Here is a 23,529-nt window from a genome sequence, read left to right as displayed (position 1 = left end):
ATAGTGTGTGGGTTGGTAGACTCCAGATACCCAAATAAATATGCACATGTACTGAACTGGGGGCTCAAGGTAAAAGATGTCACACATCAAAGGCAAAAATGAGTCCTCCACAGACAGTCCTCCTCATCTCTCACCTTCCTCTCAGTTAGAGTTAGATACAGAGATGTGAGGGTCACTGTGACGTCGTCTGCGCTGTTGTAATTTCTGTATCCGTGTGTGTACAGGTAGTGAACTGGTTGGAGGGTCCAGGTACGGAGCAGCTCCGGACACAGTGGGGGATCGGAGACTCGATCCGAGCCTCACAGGCCCTGCAGCTAAAGCACGAGGAGATCGAGAGTCAGCACAGTGTAAGTATAAAGAGACTCTAAATCTGACTTGTTTGTGTTTATTTCTAAACGAATGTTGTTTGTCAGTTTCAGTAAACTGAGGCTGTGTCTGAAACTAGCAGGACGTTGTCTACTAAGGCGTTATTCCGAGGGAGGAAGGTGCAGGGTCGTGTCTGAAATGAATGCTTGTATAAATGCTGTCTGCTCCAGTATCTTCAAAGTTGTAATTATTTTGGCGAGCGCTGTAGGTGCACCACTGTGTTGGTGTGGAAATGTGTCTGCTTTTAAAGCCTGTCTCTGATGTGACTCGGTTACAAACACCTTAGTTACAAAACACTAAGGCACTGACCAATGAGAGTGTAAGGTTGCAGCCTTCTGTTTCAGACACAGCCCACGACTTTGTAGGTTTAGTTTGAGGGGAACAAGAGTGTCGTCAGTTTCAGTTTGATTCTCGAACGTTAATCAGAGATTTACATATTGTATTTATCCATAAATAAAACATTAGTTTGTTAATTATTCACTAACTGCAGCTGTAGCGTGTTTTGTAATCTTACCCCGAACACAGTGCAGTAGTTCTGCAGGATATTCGCTGTTTCTGTTTGTGTTCTGACCTGCTGGTATAGCACGGTCTCTAGGGTTCGATTCCCTGCTCGGGGAAAGCACGGATCAGTAATGAGAGATGACTGGGTTTGGACTCCCTGCTTTAAAAGTTACATAGTGAAGTTTTAAGGCTCTAATCTCCCTATTAGAGGACAGTGGAGCATCACAATGATTTGTGCAGCTGTAATTTTAAGGTAAAAGTATTACATAGTGTTCCTTTAAAGACAGAAGAGGTCAGAAACCAGGTGACTGTCTGTGAGGAGTGTGGTGTGTTCTCCCTGTGTCTGTGTGGGTTTCCTCCGGGTGACTGTCTGTGAGGAGTGTGATGTGTTCTCCCTGTGTCTGTGTGGGTTTCCTACGGGTGACTGTCTGTGAGGAGTGTGGTGTGTTCTCCCTGTGTCTGCGGGGGTTTCCTCCGGGTGACTGTCTGTGAGGAGTGTGGTGTGTTCTCCCTGTGTCTGCGTGGGTTTCCTACGGGTGACTGTCTGTGAGGAGTGTGGTGTGTTCTCCCTGTGTCTGCGTGGGTTTCCTCCGGGTGACTGTCTGTGAGGAGTGTGGTGTGTTCTCCCTGTGTCTGTGTGGGTTTCCTCCGGGTGACTGTCTGTGAGGAGTGTGGTGTGTTCTCCCTGTGTCTGTGTGGGTTTCCTCCGGGTGACTGTCTGTGAGGAGTGTGGTGTGTTCTCCCTGTGTCTGTGTGGGTTTCCTCCGGGTGCCACAGTCCAAAAACACACGGTAGGTGGATTGGCGACTCAAACGAGATCGTAGGTGTGTTGCCCTGTAAAGGACTGGCGCCCCCTCCAGGGTGTATTCCTGCCTTGCGTCCAATGATTCCAGGTAGACTCTGGACCCAGCGCGACCCTGAACTGGATAAGCGGTTACAGACAATGAATGAATGAATGAATAACACAATTTCAGCATAATGACTCCCCCTGTGTTTGGTGAATGACCCTAATGTTACAGCTGCAGTTACAGAATAATTATTTACTAACAGCTAAGAAACTTGTGTTTAATTAATGGGTACCACTTTCTTTTGTCTAAGAAGACACTTGTTTTCCACAACACGGAATAACAGCAAAGTGTCCGAACTTTTTTCAGGCGGTGTAGCTCCAATCTTAAAGAGAGTTAACCTTGGGAAAGTGCTGACAGCTGCCTGAGTGTGGGGAACTGGGTTTGAAAAGACTTGGGGAGTGAGTTCCTGTCCTGGGTCTATTTCCAAGGCTGTGTTGTAGTGGAGTGATTGACACTGCAGAGCACCGACCCATTTAAACTTTTATTGCCTTCTAAATAAATGGGCTCCGTCGTCGTGGAGACCTTTAACAGCAAAAGTGCTGAAAAATGGGAGCTTGGGTGATTTTATTCAGTGGGAAGGCGCCGATTAATTTTCTGTGATTTCCATGAGGGAAAACAAATGAGTGTGATTTGATTCTAGCTCATAAACTGTTTATTTATTCCGCGTCTCGACGTCCAAACGGTGAAGATGAATGACCGGCCGTGAATGACTGATGTGAGATCCCAGTGTGTTTCTGCTGCTATCACATTAAAGTAACAGATTCGGTCCTCGGCGAGCTGCTGTGAGACGGAGTGTTTTCAGTAAGGCGTCTCTGCGGTGGCTCTGAGGTCAGTGGGGAAATGTCTGTGGACGCATTAACAGTAAACTGCAGCAGTTGTGTAGGTCAGATGTGTAATTAGTGGAATTAGCCACAAGAGAAGCGCATTGATTAACGCCTTTATAATTAAACTCTCGCCGCGTGTAAAAGCAGATGTTATGGGATGAGCCATCATTATTTACCGAGCGGGAATAAACCATAGTTCATACTCAGAATTATTGATATCTCTCTGACTCTCTCTCTCTCTGACTCTCTCTCTCTCTGACTCTCTCTCTCTCTGACTCTCTCTCTCTCTGACTCTCTTCTCTCTGACGCTCTCTCTCTCTGACGCTCTCTCTCTCTGACGCTCTCTCTCTCTGACTCTCTCTCTCTCTGACTCTCTTCTCTCTGACGCTCTCTCTCTCTGACTCTCTTCTCTCTGACGCTCTCTCTCTCTGACTCTCTTCTCTCTGACGCTCTCTCTCTCTGACGCTCTCTCTCTCTGACGCTCTCTCTCTCTGACTCTCTTCTCTCTGACGCTCTCTCTCTCTGACTCTCTTCTCACTGACGCTCTCTCTCTCTGACTCTCTTTTCTCTGACGCTCTCTCTCTCTGACTCTCTTCTCTCTGAAGCTCTCTCTCTCTGACTCTCTTCTCTCTGACGCTCTCTCTCTCCTCTCTCTCTCTCTCTGACGCTCTCTCTCTCTCTGACTCTCTTCTCTCTGACGCTCTCTCCTCTCTCTCTCTCTCTCCCTCTCTCTGACTCTCTCTCTCTGACTCTCTTCTCTCTGACTCTCTTCTCTCTCTGACTCTCTCTCTCTCTGACTCTCCTCTCTCTGACTCTCTCTCTCTCTCTGACTCTTCTCTCTCTGACTCTTCTCTCTCTGACTCTCTTCTCTCTCTGACTCTCTTCTCTCTGACTCTCTCTCTCTCTCTGACTCTCTCTCTCTCTCTGACTCTCTTCTCTCTCTGACTCTTCTCTCTCTGACTCTCCTCTCTCTGACTCTCTTCTCTCTCTCTGACTCTTCTCTCTCTGACTCTTCTCTCTCTGACTCTTCTCTCTCTGACTCTCTTCTCTCTGACTCTCTCTCTTCTCTCTCTCCTCTCTCTGACTCTCCTCTCTCTGACTCTCTTCTCTCTGACTCTCTCTCTCTCTCTGACTCTCTTCTCTCTGACTCTCTCTCTCTCTCTCTGACTCTCCTCTCTCTGACTCTCTCTCTCCTCTCTCTGACTCTCCTCTCTCTGACTCTCTTCTCTCTGACTCTCTCTCTCTCTCTGACTCTCTTCTCTCTCTGACTCTCTTCTCTCTGACTCTCTCTCTCTCTCTGACTCTCTCTCTCTCTCTGACTCTCTTCTCTCTCTGACTCTTCTCTCTCTGACTCTCCTCTCTCTGACTCTCTTCTCTCTCTCTGACTCTTCTCTCTCTGACTCTTCTCTCTCTGACTCTTCTCTCTCTGACTCTCTTCTCTCTGACTCTCTCTCTTCTCTCTCTCCTCTCTCTGACTCTCCTCTCTCTGACTCTCTTCTCTCTGACTCTCTCTCTCTCTCTGACTCTCTTCTCTCTGACTCTCTCTCTCTCTCTGACTCTCTTCTCTCTGACTCTCTCTCTCCTCTCTCTGACTCTCCTCTCTCTGACTCTCTTCTCTCTGACTCTCTCTCTCTCTCTGACTCTCTTCTCTCTGACTCTCTCTCTCACTCTCTTCTCTCTTCTCTCTCTCTCTCTTTCTCTCTCTCTCTGACTCTTAACTAAAATGTAAAAATACTTCCATGTTGCTCTCTCTCTTTCTCTCTCTCTCTCTCTCCTTCTTTCTGTCTCATCTCTGTCTCTGTTTCCATGTTGCTGTCTGTCTCTCTCACTCTTTCTTCTCTTTGTCTCATATCTCTCTGTTTTCATTTTTGCTGTCTCTCTCTCACTCTTTCTTCTTCTCTTTCTGTCTCATCTCTATCTGTTTCCATGTTGCTCTCTCTCTCTCTCTCTCCTTCTTTCTGTCTCTGTTTCCATGTTGCTGTCTCTCTCTCACGGACAGTTTATATAAACTGGACCCAGTGATCCCGCTGTTTTCAGTGAGGAAACCTGTGCTCAGTCGTGTCACTTCCTCCTCAGGAAAGCGAGAGACTGCGCAGGCGCCCACACGATGTGAAACTCTGTACCGTCTGTAGGAGCTGCGCTGTTAAATCCCAGAATGGAAATGTTTTTGCTTCGATGCACAGATTAAAGTTAGTGAGAGCCTGCTGTGATCAGTCTGGTGATTAGTGATCACCGTCACAGGAGAATACTTCTGTTCTAGTCATAAACAGACTCTTCTCTTTTCAAACAAACAGGAGTGTAAACATTAATTAAAAAACACTTCAGTGAAGGACCACTAGGAGGTGAACGTTTGAATGTCACACGAGGCTTGATCCCAGGTCAGTCACCTCTTACGAGGATTCATAAAATAAACAGCAGCAGACGCCTTAGAATTACTGTCACTGCTTCGTGAACAGGTGTGTTACAGGTGTGTAATATAAACATAGACTTCTCACCACCATTAAAAGACTACACTTTCCATTGCCACAAGCCTCTTTCTCGCTCTCTCTCTCTCTCTCTCTTTCTCTCTCTCTCTCCCTCTCTCTTTCTTTCTCTTTCTCTCTCTCTCTCTCCCTCTCTCTTTCTTTCTCTTTCTCTCTCTCTCTCTCTCTCTCTCTCTCTCTCTCTCTCTCTCTCTTTCTCTCTCCCCTCATATTCCCTCTCTCTCTCTGACAGTGTTAAAGTGAACACTGCGTAGTGTCACTCATTGATTTAAAGCTGTACTGAGCTGTAGATCATTGAAGAGCGTCAGTGCTGTGGTGAATATGAGTCACATGCTCCACATCTGCTTTCAACCAACAGGGGGCAGTGCTGCAGTGCTACAGAGAAATGATGAGGGGAGTGTTTATTAAAGCAGCACTAATGCATCTGTTCAATGCGAGCATCGGTTTCCACTTCATTTACCCTTTGGTTTAAATGTTTTGTCTCTTTTAGAATCATTTAGAGTTTTCCTGGGCTCTCTCAGACCTGTGTGTGTGTGTGTGTGTGGAGCAGTGGTTTGTGGCTGTTTCACCTCAGCGACACTCAGTCCCCCAGCTTTTTCATTAGAGGAGTTATTTGTGGTGTGTATTAGGGGCTGTCTCTGTGTGTGTGGTCTGTGGGAGTCTGGAGTTGGGGATAGTGGTCTTTTTCAAGCCGGTGGTGTGTGTGTTGGTGTTGTAAACAGAGTGTGATTGGCTCTGAGCTGCTACACTGTGATAGTTGTGGGTCTGTAGTTGTTTACTGTGCTGGGGTTTTGTGATTGAGGGCTTTTACCAGCGTAATCACACACTCTGACACACCCACCCCCCCTGCCCCTGAGCCTCAGACTATCTTCACACTGTCGGACAAATCACCTGATCTTCACGCAGCGCGGCCTGTCGCTTTGCTGTAATTATAATTCTGGATTAGTACACGCTCTCTTTCTGTTGCTCCGTCTCTGCAATTATTTGCGTTTTATTTTCTACCATCCTTTCTATTTCCTTCTTTTCCATATTCTCTCTCATCAGGTTCTTGCTTTTTTTCTTCTTCTCCTACCCCCACTTTTGTTTTCTTTCTTTTTCTTTCCGTCCAACATCTACCATTTCATTGCTTCTTTTGTTTCCTTCTTTATTTCTGTAATTGTTCTCTCTTTCTCTCTCTCTCTTTCATGCGTTTTCTCTCTCTCTCTATCTCTCTCCCTGTCTCTTTCTCTCACGCTCTGTCTCTCTTTGTCTTCTGTCTCTCTCTCTGTCTCTTTCTCTCTCATGCTCTCTCTTCTCTCTCTCATGTGTTTTCTCTCTCTATCTCTGTCTCCATTGCTCTCTGTCTGTCTCTCTCTCTCTCTCTCCCTTTCATGCGTTCTCTTTCTGTCTGTCTTTCTCTCTATCTCTCTCTCCCTCTCTCTCTTTCTCTCTGTCTGTCTCTTTTTTTCTTTCTGTCTCTCTCCCTTTCATGCGTTTTCTGTCTCTCTCTCTCTCTCCCTGTCTCTCTTTCTCTCACACTCTCTCTCTCATGCGTTTTCTCTCTCCATCTCTCTCTCTCTTTCTCTCATGCTCTCTCTCATGCTCTGTCTGTCTTTCTCTCTATCTCTCTCTCTCTTTCTCTCATGCTCTCTCTCATGCTCTGTCTGTCTTTCTCTCTATCTCTCTCTCCCTCTCTCTTTCTCGCTCTGTCTCTCTCTTTCTCTCTGTCTGTCTCTTTTTTTTTTCTTTCTCTGTGTCTATCTGTCTCTTTTTCTTTCTCTCTCTCTCTTTCTCTCTCTGTCTCTCTCTCTCTCTCGCAGAAAACAAGGAAATACTAGTATTTTAACTTGTGATTAATAATGATGACATTAACGTGATGAAATATTTGAATCGATTGATACCACTAATATGAAAGGGTGTTTTATTTAAAGCAGCAGTACAGTGAGGTGTGTGTGTGCGTGTGTTTCTTGTGCAGGAGTGGTTTGCGGTGTACGTGGAGCTGAATCAGCAGATGGCAGCTCTGCTGAGTGCCGGCGATGATGAGGATCTTCTGGAACTGAAGGCTCTCCAGCAGCAGCTCAGTGACGTGTGTTACAGACAGGCCAGTCAGCTAGAGTTCCGACAGAACGTCCTGCAGTCCGCTCACGACTTCCACGGCACGGCGCAGGACGTACGGCCCTCTTTATTACTCCTTTAACTGTGTCTGTATGTAAAATATATGTGGTTTGTTAATGTACCACGTTGTGACCGTTTGTCTAGCTCTCCCAGCAGTTGGACGGGTTACTGGGCATGCTCTGTGCAGATGTGGCCCCAGCTGACGGAGCCGCCATTCAGCAAACCCTCAAACATCTGGAGGAGAAACTAAAGAGTGTCGGTAAGAGCACCAATTCTCCCAGACATTCACATCGCACGTCTTTTGAAGAAAAGAAAGAACCACGTAGCAGTGAACGCACACAAGGGGCAATGAGAGTATACACACACAGCTCTGGGTCTTAATAAAGCCTATGTGACCCTTTTTGTTCAAAATACCACAAGGATGAAACCCCACAGCAGTGTTCTTCCCCTGGTCAGAACGGCGGGTTTCAGCGCCTGTTCCTTTAAATGTTAATGAGCCGCTCGCTGACGAGCGAGGACCAGAAGCTCTAGTTTTAGTCGTATTTCTTTGGGTTCTTTTTCTTCCCCTTGTTTTACTTTCTCCACATTCGTTGTGTCTGTTTTGCTCCGTTTAACCTTTTCTTTGTGGTTGGACGTGGGTCCAGCATTCTGATTTGAGAGGCGCTAACGAGGAGGCGGGGCAGTTCTAAAGTGTTGACACTACGTCCTAATGTACTAAATCCTAATGAACATATAGTGAGAAATACTTATTAATTACAGGGGGTCCTCGACTTACGACGTTGATCCGTTCCTACGTCGCGTCGTAAACCGATTTTCGGTGTTAGTCGGAACATACGTACATATTGTACGTAAATAACATACTGTCCGCACTTATCCTACCCTCACACCTATCCTCCTCGGTCCCGAGCCGCGTAACCGTGTATTCTTCTGCCACGCACACAACACACGAAGTTCACGTTACGACGTTTACGACGCAAAACCACTTAAGTCCAAACAAGGCTTTATACGGTAAATGGGAGATGTGTCGTAACCACGAAACATGACGTAACCCGAGGACCTCCTGTACAGTGATAATAATAGCCAGGGTTCCAACTGAAGTCCTGAGTGAAAACGACTTCCGTAGGTGGCTGATAAACGTTTCGCACGTTTGTGTCCATGGTGTACCATGTCTTATATAAACACGCTTTTTCCTGTTAACTCTAGTGTTATTTCTGTTGCAGAGGGAGCTCTGCAGAACCTGAGGGAGAAGGGCCAGGTGCTCCTGGACCAGATCTCCAACCAGTCGTCCTGGTTCTATGGGAAGGACATGCAGATCGAGAACAAGGAGAACGTCGACCACATCCACAGCATCATGGAGGACATGCAGCTGCGCAAACAGAGGTTCAGATCTCTCTCTCTCTCTCTCTGTCTCTCTCTTTCTCGTTCTCTCTCTCTCTCTCCCTCTGTCTCTCTCTCTGTCTCTCTTTTCCTCTCTCGTTCTTTCTCTCTCTCCCTCTCTCTCTCTCTCTCTCTCTCTCTCTCTCTTTTTCCCTCTCTCTCTCTCTTATTCTCTCACACACTGCTGTTACTCCAGTCATTTCAGTTTCAGTGGCCTAACGATTTGTTTACTCTTTAAATATTTATACAGCAGATAATAGCCCTCATTATATATTTACTAAATGTGGGAGGTATTTGTTGTTTCTGTTTTATGTGGAAAATTTAAGAGCAAATGAGTAGAAACCTCAGTGATTTTCTTCTTCTTTTTAGAAGCTTTTAAGACTGTAGCCTTTCGCCTAGTCGTTCATTTTTTTGTGGACTTTTAAGGTGCGAGGACATGGTGGACGTGAGGAGACTGAAGATGCTGCAGATGGTCCAGCTTTTCAAGTGTGAAGAGGATGCTTCACAGGTCTGTGGGTCAGCCTGTTTGTGTTTATTTTGGCTACTGTGGGCCCTGTATGTGGTGGTTGAAGTAGTGAATCGTGTCTCCTGGCGTTAGTCAGGGTTTTGTGGTGCTGAGGATGTTTTGGTAAAACTTCACGTAAACCCTTCATTACAATTTACACAAACATCCACAAAGGCTTCTTCCAACAAGCATCGTTTTTCATAGAAGCTGCTTTAGTCGTGCTCGGTGTCACGACAGCCGACGTTCAGAGGAATGAACCTTTAATTGTCTTATGTCAGTTGTGATGAAAGTCTTATAAACGTTGCCTTATGAATGAACAGCTACAGTGAAACGTTGCCCGTTTTGTTGCACTGTATTTAATTCACGTTATGAACCACGCTGCAGCTCGTTAGATCTTTGTAAAGGATTTGGAAAAACTAAATGATTTCCAGAAAGCAAAACGTACTGGATGTTTAAAGCCAGACTCTTGCTCAGTAGCAGATGTGTGATGATGGTTTATTTTCCTCTGATTCTGAAGGCAGTTGAGTGGCTCGGGGAGCTGCTGGACGCTCTGCTCAAGACACACATCAGACTCGGTGATGATTCACAGGAAACCAAAGTCCTCCTGGAGAAACACAGGAAATTTGTGGATGTGGCACAGGTAACAATGTTTCAGTCGAGGTAGAAATGTACACAGGGGCACCAGACATTCATTCATTGTCTGTAACCCTTATCCAGTTCAGGGTCATGGTGGGGCCAGAGCCTACCTGGAATCATTGGGCGCAAGGCGGGAATACACCCTGGAGGGGGCGCCAGTCCTTCACAGGGCAACACACACACTTTTGTGTGCCTCCAATCCACCTACCAACATGTGTTTTTGGACTGTGGGAGGAAACCGGAGCACCCGGAGGAAACCCACACAGACACAGGGAGAACACACCACACCCCTCACAGACAGGCACCGGGAGGAAACCCACGCAGACACAGGGAAAACACAACACACTCCTCACAGACAGTCACCCGGAGGAAACCCACACAGACACAGAGAGAACACATCACACTCCTCACAGACAGTCACCCAGAGGAAACCCACGCAGACACAGGGAGAACACACCACACTCCTCACAGACAGTCACCCGGAGGAAACCCACGCAGACACAGGGAGAACACATCACACCCCTCACAGACAGTCACCCAGAGGAAACCCACGCAGACACAGGGAGAACACATCACACTCCTCACAGACAGTCACCCGGAGGAAACCCACACAGACACAGAGAGAACACATCACACTCCTCACAGACAGTCACCCGGAGGAAACCCACGCAGACACAGGGAGAACACATCACACCCCTCACAGACAGGCACCGGGAGGAAACCCACGCAGACACAGGGAAAACACAACACACTCCTCACAGACAGTCACCCGGAGGAAACCCACACAGACACAGAGAGAACACATCACACTCCTCACAGACAGTCACCCAGAGGAAACCCACGCAGACACAGGGAGAACACACCACACTCCTCACAGACAGTCACCCGGAGGAAACCCACGCAGACACAGGGAGAACACATCACACTCCTCACAGACAGTCACCCGGAGGAAACCCACGCAGACACAGGGAGAACACACCACACTCCTCACAGACAGTCACCCGGAGGAAACCCACGCAGACACAGGGAGAACACACCACACTCCTCACAGACAGTCACCCGGAGGAAACCCACGCAGACACAGGGAGAACACACCACACTCCTCACAGACAGTTTAAAAAAAAGTTTTGTTTTTTTTCTGGCTTGTCTTCAGCAATTAAATTGTAATTGTTCCTAGAATTGGGAAAGGATCAGTAAAAACATGTAAATGGACCAGCAGCAGTTAAACCTATGCACACAACTGTACATAACTGTCTTTGTGTTCCTCAGAGTACGTACGATTACGGCAGGCAGCTGCTGCAGGCGACAGTGGTGCTGTGTCAGTCACTGCGCTGCACTACTCGCTCGTCCGGAGACACACTTCCCAGACTCAACCGTGTGTGGAAACAGTTCACCGTCACCGCAGACGAGAGACAGCAGAGGCTGGACATGGCCAGCACCTTCCACACCACTGCAGAAAGGGTACGCACAAGTTAACTCTAATATTTTAATAAGGAACAAGGCTTGAAATATGACAGCTTACATTTTTAAATTAAATCAAATCATAATGAGCAAAAATGAACTCTTATATCATTACTGTCTAGAGAAAAACATTCATTAATTGTCAGTAACCCTTATCCAGTTCAGGGTCTCAGTGGGTCCGGAGCCTACCCAGAATCATTGGGTGCAAGGCAGGAACACACCCTGCAGGGGGCGCCAGTCCTTCACAGGGCTAGAGAAAAACATGTATCTCCAAAATAGTATTTTATAGTAACAGAAGGAATAAACATTAACATTCCATAGAAGTCATTGTTTCTATTGGTCCCTTCATCATGTGAAGGACCACTGCTGCATTCAAATGATGTGGTAAAACGTCGACAAATATGGAGACGCACTGAACCATCACTGGACTGGACCTGCCTTGTATCTTGTAAAAACCTTGTGTAAGAAAGAAAACAAAAGAAGTGACTTCAAAATCAGGCTTTCTGCCTCACTCCTGGTGGCCTCACGTTTGGAACAGGGTGGTTTAGACTGCGGTGTTTGATCCTTGTGGTATTTTGATTAAATTAGGTCACAGATATTTAATTAACTGTCTTCAGTTGTGGAAAATGTCCTCTGTGAATATCTGAGGTGTTTCAGCTCCTGGTGGTGAATCTCTCCACGCTTCTTTCGTTTTACCTGCTTCTGTTTTGTATGTGTTTTTAATTTGGATGTAAAAATGTCATCATTGCATCGTCACCTTCTATTTATAATGTCTTATATATAGTAACACTTACTGATTTCTAACGTGAACTTTGACAGCCCTGATTCACGCAGCACGTCTGTATAAATGTATATGAGAAAGCAGTAGAAACTGAGGACTGTCTGTGTGTTTGTGGGAGATAAATAATGCTGCTGTGTGAGAGCAGACAGGTTTTGACTTCAGGAGAGAGACTGAAAGTCCCTGGCACTGATCTCTACAGCTCTGGTCTGTCTCACACTGTAAACTCTCTCTCTCTCTCTCTCTCTCTCTCTCTCTGTTCCTCTAGGTTCTGAAGGAGGAGGTGGAGCTGCTGTGTGATGTGGAGGTGTTTGAAGAGGTGGAGACTGTGGGGAAGGCTCTGCTGGACAGACTCACTGTGCCTGTGATTTTTCCTGATGGGTAAGAGTTCAGAGGTCTCTCTGCGGTAGAGCTGGATGATACAGACACAAAAGGAGTGGAAGTCTTCGGGCACCTCACATTTTTGATGGGATTTTCACTCAGGGTGCCACAGAGAGGTCGTATATTATTCTGGAGGTACCTCTGTGCATCAGGGTTTGTTTGGGTTGGTGGCCTGTATTGAGTTTATATCACTTCCCTTCCTGGTACACATGCTGTACAAAAAAAAAAAAACTATATAGATGCCCGTGGGAGAACACAAACAGTTTTATATTTCCATATTTTAACCACTCCTGTAACTTATTGAGAGCCTTAAGCTGTGTAAAAATGGCTGAGGATTTTCCTCAGACAATATGTAGCACCCTACAGTTAATCTTCCAGTAATCAGATCTCCTCCTGAATCTGTTCCTGGATTTACAGGTTAGCTCGTCTTGCTCTGATAACTAAACAAAGACAAATAGATACTGGATCATTTGTGATGCCTGCACAAGTGAGGGCCTCCGATTTCTCTCTTCCCTGAAGCCACGCTGCCCCAGTGCCTCCCCTTATATATCCTTACTGGTTGTGTGAGTGTATTTAACAGCAGGGTCCGCACAGAGCTTAGTCATTAAGGTGATATTTTGCGAATCAATTCAGAATTCAATTGATTCTTTTTCTGTTGCCCAACGTTTTTACCTTTAATAAAATATAGGATTGCATGTCCCATTAATCCAGTTCACAATGAACTTGCAAAAGTTACACAGCCGTACAGTTCATACTTTTCACTAGAAATGTTTCAGAAACTAGACGTTGTTTGAAAATAATGTGACCTCAAATATTTTCTTTGTTTTATTTTTTTTTTTGTATATTTGTCACATTATTGGATCGTTGTGTTAACACTTCAGAAGTTCTACCTCTACAGCAAAGTCAGATGTGGCTTTCTAGAGTTAAACATTCATTCATTTATTCATTATCTGTAACCCTTATCCAGTTCAGGGTCACGGTGGGTCCAGAGCCTACCTGGAATCATTGGGCGCAAGGCAGGAACACACCCTGGAGGGGGCGCCACAGGGCAACGCACATATTCACTTACATCTACGGACACTTTTGAGTCGCCAATCCACCTACCAACATGTGTTTTTGGACTGTGGGAGGAAACCGGAGCACCTGGAGGAAACCCAGGCAGACACAGAGAGAACACACCACACTCCTCACAGACAGTCACCTGGAGGAAACCCACGCAGACACAGAGAGAACACACCACACTCCTCACAGACAGTCACCCGGAGGAAACCCACGCAGACACAGGGAGAACACACCACACTCCTCACAGACAGTCACCCGGAGGAAACCCACGCAGACACAGGGAGAACACACCACACTCCTCACAGACAGTCACCTGGAGGAAACACACGCAGACACAGAGAGAACACACCACACTCCTCACAGACAGTCACCCGGAGGAAACCCACACAGACACAGAGAGAACACACCACACTCCTCACAGACAGTCACCTGGAGGAAACCCACGCAGACACAGAGAGAACACACCACACTCCTCACAGACAGTCACCCGGAGGAAACCCAGGCAGACACAGGGAGAACACACCACACTCCTCACAGACAGTCACCCGGAGGAAACCCACGCAGACACAGAGAGAACACACCACACTCCTCACAGACAGTCACCTGGAGGAAACCCACACAGACACAGGGAGAACACACCACACTCCTCACAGACAGTCACCCGGAGGAAACCCACGCAGACACAGAGAGAACACACCACACTCCTCACAGACAGTCACCCGGAGGAAACCCACGCAGACACAGAGAGAACACACCACACTCCTCACAGACAGTCACCCGGAGGAAACCCACGCAGACACAGGGAGAACACACCACACTCCTCACAGACAGTCACCCGGAGCTGTGTGACTGTGACACTACCTGCTCCCAAAGAGAGAAATATCACAGATAACCAGATACTATGAAATAAAATGAAAAGAAATACTGATATCAGTAAAAAATGTTTTTGTCCAGCTCTGCTGCAATGTCTATAATATAGTTCACTCCACTCACTCTAGTTTTTCTATAGAGCTGTACTTGACAGCTCTCGATTAACTTCACTCACTTTTGTTCCTCATAAATGACATGTCTGCTTTACTGATAGCTGAAATATAACTGATTAAAGTGTCAGTTCCAGTCCTTTGGGAACCTTTTATTGATGTGAAATATCAGGCAGATTTTCAGGGGCAGCGTCTGAGGCGAAGACATTGGAATGAATTAATATTCTATATAATATTTATATAGTGGCTCTCTAGAAGAGATTGTCCCAAAGCTTTTCCTTAAGTATCTTGTTGATAAAAAATTGAACTGAAGATCTGTTTCCTTTTCTCTCTCCCTCTCCCTTTCCCCTCCCCCTGCAGGAGCGAGCAGTTTTTCGGCAGTCCCGGCGACATGGCGTCCTCAGCCGAGAACATCCGAGAGAAGATGAAGCTGGTGGAGGACAAGAGGCTGCAGCAGGAGGAAGAGGCTCAGCAGCTCCAGGAAGAAGCAGCAGCTCTGGAGGCAGAGCCAGATGAGAGTTAATGAATGCTAAACCTCTGAGCACCTGAAAGACGTCCTGACTAAAGTGCTGGGTTAAATTTACTCGGTTTCACGCTGTGTGCATCATTTCCACATGAGCAGAACAGTGCGCCAACACTGGGGCGGAAAGCTCTAAACGAAGAATCGCATTTGACTTTTTTTTTACAGAGCAGTGCGTTTATTTGCTGTTGGATGAGTGGAGAGGTTAAGCTTCATCAAGGAGGTCTTATTACTTCTAATTATTCAATGACATGGCTTTCATTGTGTTCATTGTAGGTCACGTGAACACGGCTTTTCATCGGCGGCATCCAGCGAGAGCCAAATGACTGCATGTTTCAATCAGTTAGGAGAAAGAGAGAGAGAGACCATCCTCTGTTTTTGTAAAATTGGAAAGAAGCTATAAATGTTGCTTTTGTTAGTTTGCTGCTCATTGACTTCTCCATAGGCGACACAACTACTAAATGTTGTCTTTCAGTTTACTTAGTATATTTTCTTCATGTGGAAATGATGTAAGGTGGGAGTAAATTCAATCCACATCTCTTTTTCAGTGGAGCAGTGTTCATGTGGACTTGTATTAGTCCCGCCCACCCACTTTTCTTCCCCTGTGAAGAGGCCGTGAGTGTCTCCTTTTGTAGTCTGCCTAAGCTAAGCCACCTTAAACTCCTTAAACGCTGTTAAAGGTTGATCTCCTTTAGGCTCCTACTGCTTTACTTACACTCATCTGGCCAAAAGAATAAGAATAAAAAGACTTTGCATATAAAGCTTTACCTTTATAAGCCGCCCCTCCCTCGGCCGGGTGACCTCAGCTTTTAATGGTGCTACTGAAGCCTATAGAATGTACAGAAAAAAGCACCGTCTCTCTCTGTCCCCTCTCTTTGTACTCGGTGCTGTAGATTTCTAGGCCTGTGGTGAACTTCCTGATTGACACTAAGCAATGTATTTTTCATTCTTCTTCCTCAGCTTTTTCCATAGAGCATTACCAAAACTGTCTGTGTTTCCTCCCGTGCCAACGTTAATTAGAGGCCTTTGAATCGGGCTCGAACTGCCAAAGGTACTGTTAAATTCTGGTGATTTTCCACTGCTTGGTACCTACTCTACTCACTGTTTTGATTTCCCATTAGATTTTTTTTTTAAATACCTGGAGCCGGGTTCTTTTTTAGTACTTGCTCTCACATGGTTCCACCCAAACCGAGTAGGGACTAAACCGTGGCATGTAAACCTTGCAGAGCGCTGATTGTCCAGAGAGAGTCGTCACTCTACGCCACGCAACGCAGACGACCAGCACCAACTCTCCATCTGTAAAATCTCCAGCTGCAGCAGAGATCACGTTTGTTTTTATCCGACTCACGACGGCAGCTCGTAAAATGACGCCGTGGTCTTTTGAAGAGGTTCAAACGCTCCTTGGATCGGTGGCCGACGAAAGAATCCAGCGAGAGCTGGACGCTGCAACAAGGAAGGAACAAACTCTACTGATCTGTCTGAACTGATGACGGAGCTGTGTTCAGTCCCAAACAACAACAACACGCCGATACACCATGAGTAAACACCGCTTAACGTTACTGCCGCCGTTGTTGTTGTGGTTTCCAAAGCTCACTGAGCTCTGAGCATTAGAGATGGGGTTTTGTGACATCACCAGCTACATTTGGACCGGGAACCAAACAGAGTATTGTTGAGTAGAGTAGGTACCATTGAGTGGAAAAGCACCATTTGTGCTAGCTGTGTGTGTGTGATAGTGAGAGTGTTTCACAGATTTGGGAGACAGCAGCAAGCCTCTAATATCGATTGTTGCAGTGATTTGTACAGCGTTTAGCGTTTTCTTCCGCAGCAGAAAGGCACAAACAAACAGGGCTTTTTGAAAGCAGTGGTTCAAAACATTGATTAATAAAAATGTGAAACTGAAAAGACGTTTCATCTCATAACTGTTGGTCTAATGTGTACGCTGCTTGCATTATTAAGGCATGTCAAATACTGAAATCCATATTTATTGATTTCCTTTTTTTTTTTACTTTCCATTTATAATTGTATAATGCTTTTTGGCTCTTTTTAAGTTTGTAACTATGTATTTTATGAAAATATGGGGTCGTATGAACAAAAACTGGGCCGGAGAGTGCGATTTGGGCGAGTCTTTAGTCTGTGATGCTGTTGTAGAGACAGACGCTGCGTTTACAGGAATGTCTGTTGTTTTTTTGCGAATATACTGAACATTTTTGCTCATGTTTTCATCTGCATTTTACATCGGCTGTACAGGAAGTTTCTAACACATGAAATAAACGTATTATACCCCATTATTACACAGTGCTGAATGGTGCTTTATGTACTCGATTTGAGAACGATGGCTCATATTAATGGAGGTGTTTGACACTAGATTCAGGCGTAAACTGCCCCTTTATCCCCAAGTGAGATCAGTTAGTTTCTGTGATTATTCGAGCTGTGGATGTGGGACTGTGTGTGCCGGTGTGTGGGCGCTCTACGCAGTGTTTGCTAACTTTAATGCATTAAGTGGAAGAACAAAAGCATTGCTGCGAGTGGCATTCATCCGTTGCTTTATCTTGTTCATAACGTAATGTAAGTGTAAATAAGCAGATGAATTTAAACAGCACACATTAGATCCAGGGCCAGAAGCATCCACAGATGATCAAGTCCCTGTACCAAGTGTTACTATGTGCATGTAATTTACACTCATCCTTCTGTGTAGTTTAAACTATCTGTATATTATAAATACAATGTACATGCTGTAAATAGGTGGTTTATGGTATTGTTTGGATTTATGGCAATGAAAAAGTAATTTTAATATCATTTAACCTCATAGGCCTAACTGCATAGTTATGAATGGGTGAGGTGTAAAGTACAGCGAGAGCCTCAGAGAGACTGAGAACATGTGATTAGAGTTAGAGGCTACAGCAGGATGGATTCAGTAAATCAAGCCTTCCATAGCTGTGCACATGAGAGGTAAGTTTGTTCTCTCCTCAACCTGTTACAAGCTACAGAACCACCACTCTCCTCTTAATATTTCACAGTGTAGATGCTGTATTGCCCTCAGTGTTAATGGATGAACCCAGACAAAAGCCTAAGCTACAGTGACTTTCAATGACATTATTCCCATTTACTCATAATTAATTAACACATGCTTCTGTGGAAGAGATTCTGTTTAATATCAACTTCATTTTCAGGGCAACACAACTGCTGACCCCTGACTGCGAATGTTGTTATGTGGTATGTGACACATTAGCTGTGGTAATGGATTTATCGTTAATGTGCTGCAGACAAAACTGAAGCATGCCCTTGGTTTCCCATTATGACACGAAGAAAACACTGGCCCCCTCAAATTGCCATTGTATAATGTGCATCTTGGTACTGGGTAAATACACTTTAAATCACAGGGAAGTACACCATAAAAACGTGTGACGATACACTGTAAGTGTTGGGTAAGCACATGTTAAGACGCAGGCTGCTTTATAAAGTGTTACTGATAAATTAAAATGAGGGAAATATCAGATACGCGTTCTCATATTTCATCTAAACGTGGTTCTGGTGAAATGTGATGATGGCGAAGAGGACAGTATTTTTATAACACGGGTGTTTTAGTGGACTCTGGGAACTCTTAGTCACAGTGACTGTGTCTGAGCTGATGGCTGTATCAGTGACTGGAGCTAGTGCTTAGTGTGTGTGTGTGTGTGTCTATTATTACCCGGCTGTGATTTAGCAGGGACACTTGACAGATGGCCGAACTATCTGCAGCCTTAGGGAGTGTCCAGGGTCCGGCTACTTTCTCAGCTGTCCAGTCCACACCACAGCTGCGTTGTCCGTGCCTGTGGACGGTTGAAGTTGGGGGGTGTGTGTGTGTGTTTTTACAGAGGTCCGTGGCCCCTCATTCCAGGGGATATTTTAAACTGGAGGGGCGTCATGTTGTGAATCCTGAGCTGTGTTTTGGAAGAGTTCTGACGGGAGATCAGCAGGATGAACTTGTTTGCTTTTGGGGTTGGATCGCCTCGTAATATTTTTCTGTCAGAGATCACTGTGGAATAGTAACTGATACGTTTAGACAGAGGAGAACATGCTGTGGTGTTTGATCCTTGTGGGATTTTGATCAAAGCAGATCCGAAAACCATGAGACACAGTGTGACGCTGTGGTGCAGTAGGTCTTTGGTCTGATTGGGAGTGGCGTGTGTGATCCAGAACTAATGCTCCAAATATCAGTACTTGACCCCGCTAATGACGTCATATCTGAGGTCAATCAAATCCTCACAGCAGTGTTCCAACATCTAATGCTTAGTTGATGTCAGCCAATGTCTGCAGCCCTTTCGGTTTCCCGGACACAGACTCTTTAATCAGACATGCCGGAATTGTTTGTTTTCTGTTTTCATTTTCTTTTATTTTCCATCAGTTCCTCGTGTTTCCTGCTCTGGGCTGATAGGGAGCCCCTGGAGATTCAGGTCCCGCTGGGTGAGCTGATATTCCTGAAGATGAAAGTGTTTGTTTTACTCTTGTTGGTTTTTCTTCCCTCGTGTCCTGGTTTCTCCCTGCTCTAGTTTTCAGGATGAAAGTGTGTTTTAGCAGAAAACTGTGGGTTTTTTCCTCTCCTAATGAGAGCATCCTGGTGTGTGTGTGTGTGTTTAGAGGGTTCTCTTAAAGAAGCTCTTTGGTTTTACTCTGTTTCCCTGAGCTGTTCAGTGTCAGCTCGTCTCTCGGCCGAACTCTCTTCCTCCCATTATCCTGCGGCCAGGGAGTCAGCTCTGTGTTTTATTTGGAAGGTGACTCTTCCTACTTAGAGCCGTTCGTATATCAGCAAAATGAAACAGACGCTGATAAAAGTAGTGCTGACTTGGTCAGATATATAAATACAAACAGCAACAAATCAGCATCAAACCACACAATCCAAAGAGTTGAGCCATCCACACCAAATATATGAAATAAAATGAGTAATGGTGCAGAAATGTTCAGTTCTGTTTCACATTAAAGAGGACACACACCTACAGTCTTTAATGAAACACCAGTGACATGCTTTTGTCAAAACACCACAAGTATCAAACCCCACAGCAGCGTTCTCCCCCTGTGTAAACAGCCCCTGTTCAAAACGCCACTTTCAGTGCCCGTTCCTTTAAATGATAACGAGCCGCTCGCTGTTCACCCCGCCCCCGAGCGCCCAGGAGCGAGGAGCGGAAGCTCTGGTTTTAGTTGTTTTCGCTCAGTTCTCTTTCTTCTCTGTTTTCACTCAGTGCTCTTATTTCTCGTCTGTTTTGCTGCGTATAACCTCGTGTTTGCCCTCTCACGTAAACGCGGGTCCTGCTCTCTGATTGGAGAGACTCAGATGTGGGGGCGGGGCAATTTTGAAGTCTCTGCACTTGATGTCAAAAGTGGAACATATGTTTTCATATGTAGACCACCCACAGAAAACTGACTGAGAGGCCTTGTTTCACAGTGTGTGAGTTGGTGGGCTCCAGATCACTGGGGCATTCATTAAACAAGGTATTATTTCACACTGTGTCCTTTATAAAGTGAAAGATTTTTTTTCTAGCCTCTTTCTCCATGAATGAAGTCATTTATGGCCATTAGGTATGGAGACCCATTTGACTAAAAGTCACTCATTCAAAACCCATAGAAAGACTTCTCATCTTCGTGTGTTTTTCCCTCCCTTTTCTCTAGGAATTTCACTTTCAGAATCATTTGATTGTCTTCCTGTTTTCTGTTTGCTGGTTCTGTAGAATAATTCATCATTTGCCGAGACCCGAAACAACAGACTGCTTACACACACACACACACACACACAGGAAGTTCTAAATGCAGTCATAAATGGTGTAATTAAGTAAGGGATGGAAGAGAAAATAGTGAGGTGCATTAGAGAGGGATTGACCTCAGCAGCCTTTCATTAAAATTCCATTTAAGCATGAGAAAAAATGTCTGCCAGAAGATGGATGCTCTAAAATAGGCTTCAACTTGGCGACAGAATGATTTACTGACGCTGAAGCCACTTCTTTTGAGATCCAAATGTAACTCAAGGCTTCAGTACCACACCCTCATAGGGCTGACAACTTTACCTTCTGCTTTGAAAACAGTTACTGTACGGACGGTTTTGTCCATCACGCAACAGACAACGTAAAACTAGGACATAAGACACAACAGTGGTCCCTGATCTGAGTTTTAAATGAGATGGTCCTGTATTTCCCCAGAAGGAGGGGATATTTTCTAATGGATCATTTGTAGTAACTGCATTATCATACAGAGTAAACACAGTGTACGCCGTACTGCATTATTAATAGTACACACTGTGTAATATATAGTAAATTCTAAATTACTCCAGAGTAGGTACTGAATAATGAATACTGCATTTATACAGACTAAATATTTCAGGGAGTAAAATACTGGAAAAAAGAAGAGCTATTTATATGAGCATTTATATACTTATTCACTCACTGTAATCGATTATCCAGTTTAGGGTCGCGGAGGATCTGATGCCTACCTGGAATCACTGGGCGCAAAGCAGTAACACACCAGCGCCAGTCTTTCACCGGGCAACACACACTCACAAATTCACACCTATGGACACTTTTGAGTCTCCAATCCACCTACCAACGTGTGTATTTAGACACTCAGACACAGGGAGAACACACCACACTCCTCACAGACAGTCACCCGGAGGAAACCCACACAGACACAGAGAGAACACACCACACTCCTCACAGACATTCACCCGGAGGAAACCCACGCAGACACAGGGAGAACACACCACACTCCTCACAGACAGTCACCCGGAGGAAACCCACGCAGACACAGGGAGAACACACCACACTCCTCACAGACAGTCACCCGGAGGAAACCCACGCAGACACAGGGAGAACACACCACACTCCTCACAGACAGTCACCCGGAGGAAACCCACGCAGACACAGGGAGAACACACCACACTCCTCACAGACAGTCACCCGGAGGAAACCCACGCAGACACAGGGAGAACACACCACACTCCTCACAGACAGTCACCCGGAGGAAACCCACGCAGACACAGGGAGAACACACCACACTCCTCACAGACAGTCACCCGGAGGAAACCCACGCAGACACAGGGAGAACACACCACACTCCTCACAGACAGTCACCCGGAGGAAACCAACGCAGACACAGGGAGAACACACCACACTCCTCACAGACAGTCACCCGGAGGAAACCCACGCAGACACAGAGAGAACACACCACACTCCTCACAGACAGTCACCCGGAGGAGACCCACGCAGACACAGGGAGAACACACCACACTCCTCACAGACAGTCACCCGGCGGAAACCCACTCAGACACAGAGAGAACACACCACACTCCTCACAGACAGTCACCCGACGGAAACCCATGCAGACACAGGGAGAACACACCACACTCCTCACAGACAGTCACCCGGCGGAAACCCACTCAGACACAGAGAGAACACACCACACTCCTCACAGACAGTCACCCGGAGGAAACCCACGCAGACACAGGGAGAACACACCACACTCCGTACGATTAAGAAGAACATCTGGAAAAAAACTTAATATGTAGGAGCTCACAACACAGCTACTACTTAAAAAAAAATGTGTTCATTATTTTTTCTTTATTGTGCTAATTTAGAAGGTCATATTTTAATTAATTTTCAAAACCTAAGATGCCTATGACTTTGTCACAGTATATACAGAATATTATTAATTCTAATTATATACATTACATTTATAGATGTTTAATACTGCACACATAGGAGAGGTATGAGAAACCATTCAGTAGTTCTTAAATACTGACTGATACTGAGTTATTTACAGTAGATATGGAATAATTACCATTAGTAGGTAATGAATCTTCCACAATTTACACTCCATTTAAAGAAAGACAGAGGTTCAACATGAAAAACAGTAGGTACAGAGTACTCCATTATAGATCATGTATTTTATAAGACACAGAATAATTTATGGTAAATACTAAATAACCTCTACAATGTACTAAATATCCCATAATAAACCCATTCAGATATAATTAAGGAGCACATAATGAAAGTACTGGAAATGTATTATAGGAATACAATAAATCACAGGAACTGATGGTAGTTACTAAACTCTTAAACTAACTCTTAAAAGTAGTAACTGAATAAAAATGCTAGAGTTTAAGGGCTTGAAGGACCCTTTTAAAAAGCTCTAAACCCACATTCCTATCTGTTCCTGTCCTTCAGATCTGATGCTGTCCAGTGTGGCTGGGTCTAGACCTTATCCTGCTCACGCCGGATGAGAGAAAACAAACCAAAACACTGAGTGGACACTCAGGGCAGGAGGGGGTGGGGTTTAGAGGAACCAGAGCCACCAAACTAGGGGTGTGTCAGATGGCTTTGAGAGCGCTGTGATAAACGCAGTGGAGATGTCTATTTTTACCCACAGTGCTCTGCTGTGTTTCTGCTGTTGTCTCTCTCAGTGTCTAGTCTGCTGGAGGACAGGAACGAGGGGACAGTGTCTCTGCTGTAGAGCAGTTGGGACAGACACTGCTGGATCGGGGAGGGGGGGACAAATTCTGCTGAGTTGGACAGCATTGTGGCCACTTCTGTCTGTGTGTTTGGATTTAGACGCCTATTGGAACAGCAGAGAGACAGAAAACACACGAGAGAGAGAGAGTGATAGGGTTGTGGATAACAGCAGAACCCTGGATTCCACCTCGTCCGGACCCCTGTGACGCCCCTGACCGGTGCACATTTGGACCGAGAGGACA

At 45.5% G+C, this 23,529-nt stretch overlaps 1 protein-coding gene across 2 annotated transcripts in view; it reads left to right on the top strand.

The window, feature by feature from the left end:
• The window catches only part of sestd1 (SEC14 and spectrin domains 1), a 64,656-nt gene extending 47,562 nt beyond the window's left edge, over positions 1 to 17,094 (top strand). The window contains exons 11-19 of one of the 2 annotated variants that reach the window (XM_066641172.1): positions 225 to 347; positions 6,980 to 7,171; positions 7,261 to 7,375; positions 8,337 to 8,496; positions 8,920 to 9,001; positions 9,516 to 9,638; positions 10,904 to 11,095; positions 12,142 to 12,254; positions 14,657 to 17,094. In XM_066641172.1, the coding sequence (XP_066497269.1) occupies positions 225 to 347; positions 6,980 to 7,171; positions 7,261 to 7,375; positions 8,337 to 8,496; positions 8,920 to 9,001; positions 9,516 to 9,638; positions 10,904 to 11,095; positions 12,142 to 12,254; positions 14,657 to 14,819 (1,263 nt within the window). In that variant the 3' untranslated portion in view covers positions 14,820 to 17,094. Of the gene's footprint in view, positions 1 to 224; positions 348 to 6,976; positions 7,172 to 7,260; positions 7,376 to 8,336; positions 8,497 to 8,919; positions 9,002 to 9,515; positions 9,639 to 10,903; positions 11,096 to 12,141; positions 12,255 to 14,656 lie in introns of both variants that reach the window. The other variant, XM_066641170.1, reaches the window with a different exon arrangement.
• The last annotated feature ends 6,435 nt before the right edge of the window (positions 17,095 to 23,529 follow it).

This window comes from Hoplias malabaricus, chromosome 12, assembly GCF_029633855.1.
Source record: "Hoplias malabaricus isolate fHopMal1 chromosome 12, fHopMal1.hap1, whole genome shotgun sequence".
NCBI classification, from domain to species: Eukaryota; Metazoa; Chordata; class Actinopteri; order Characiformes; family Erythrinidae; genus Hoplias; species Hoplias malabaricus.
The sequence above is the reverse complement of the archived record's forward strand: the minus strand, read 5'-3'. Positions and strand labels throughout refer to the sequence as shown.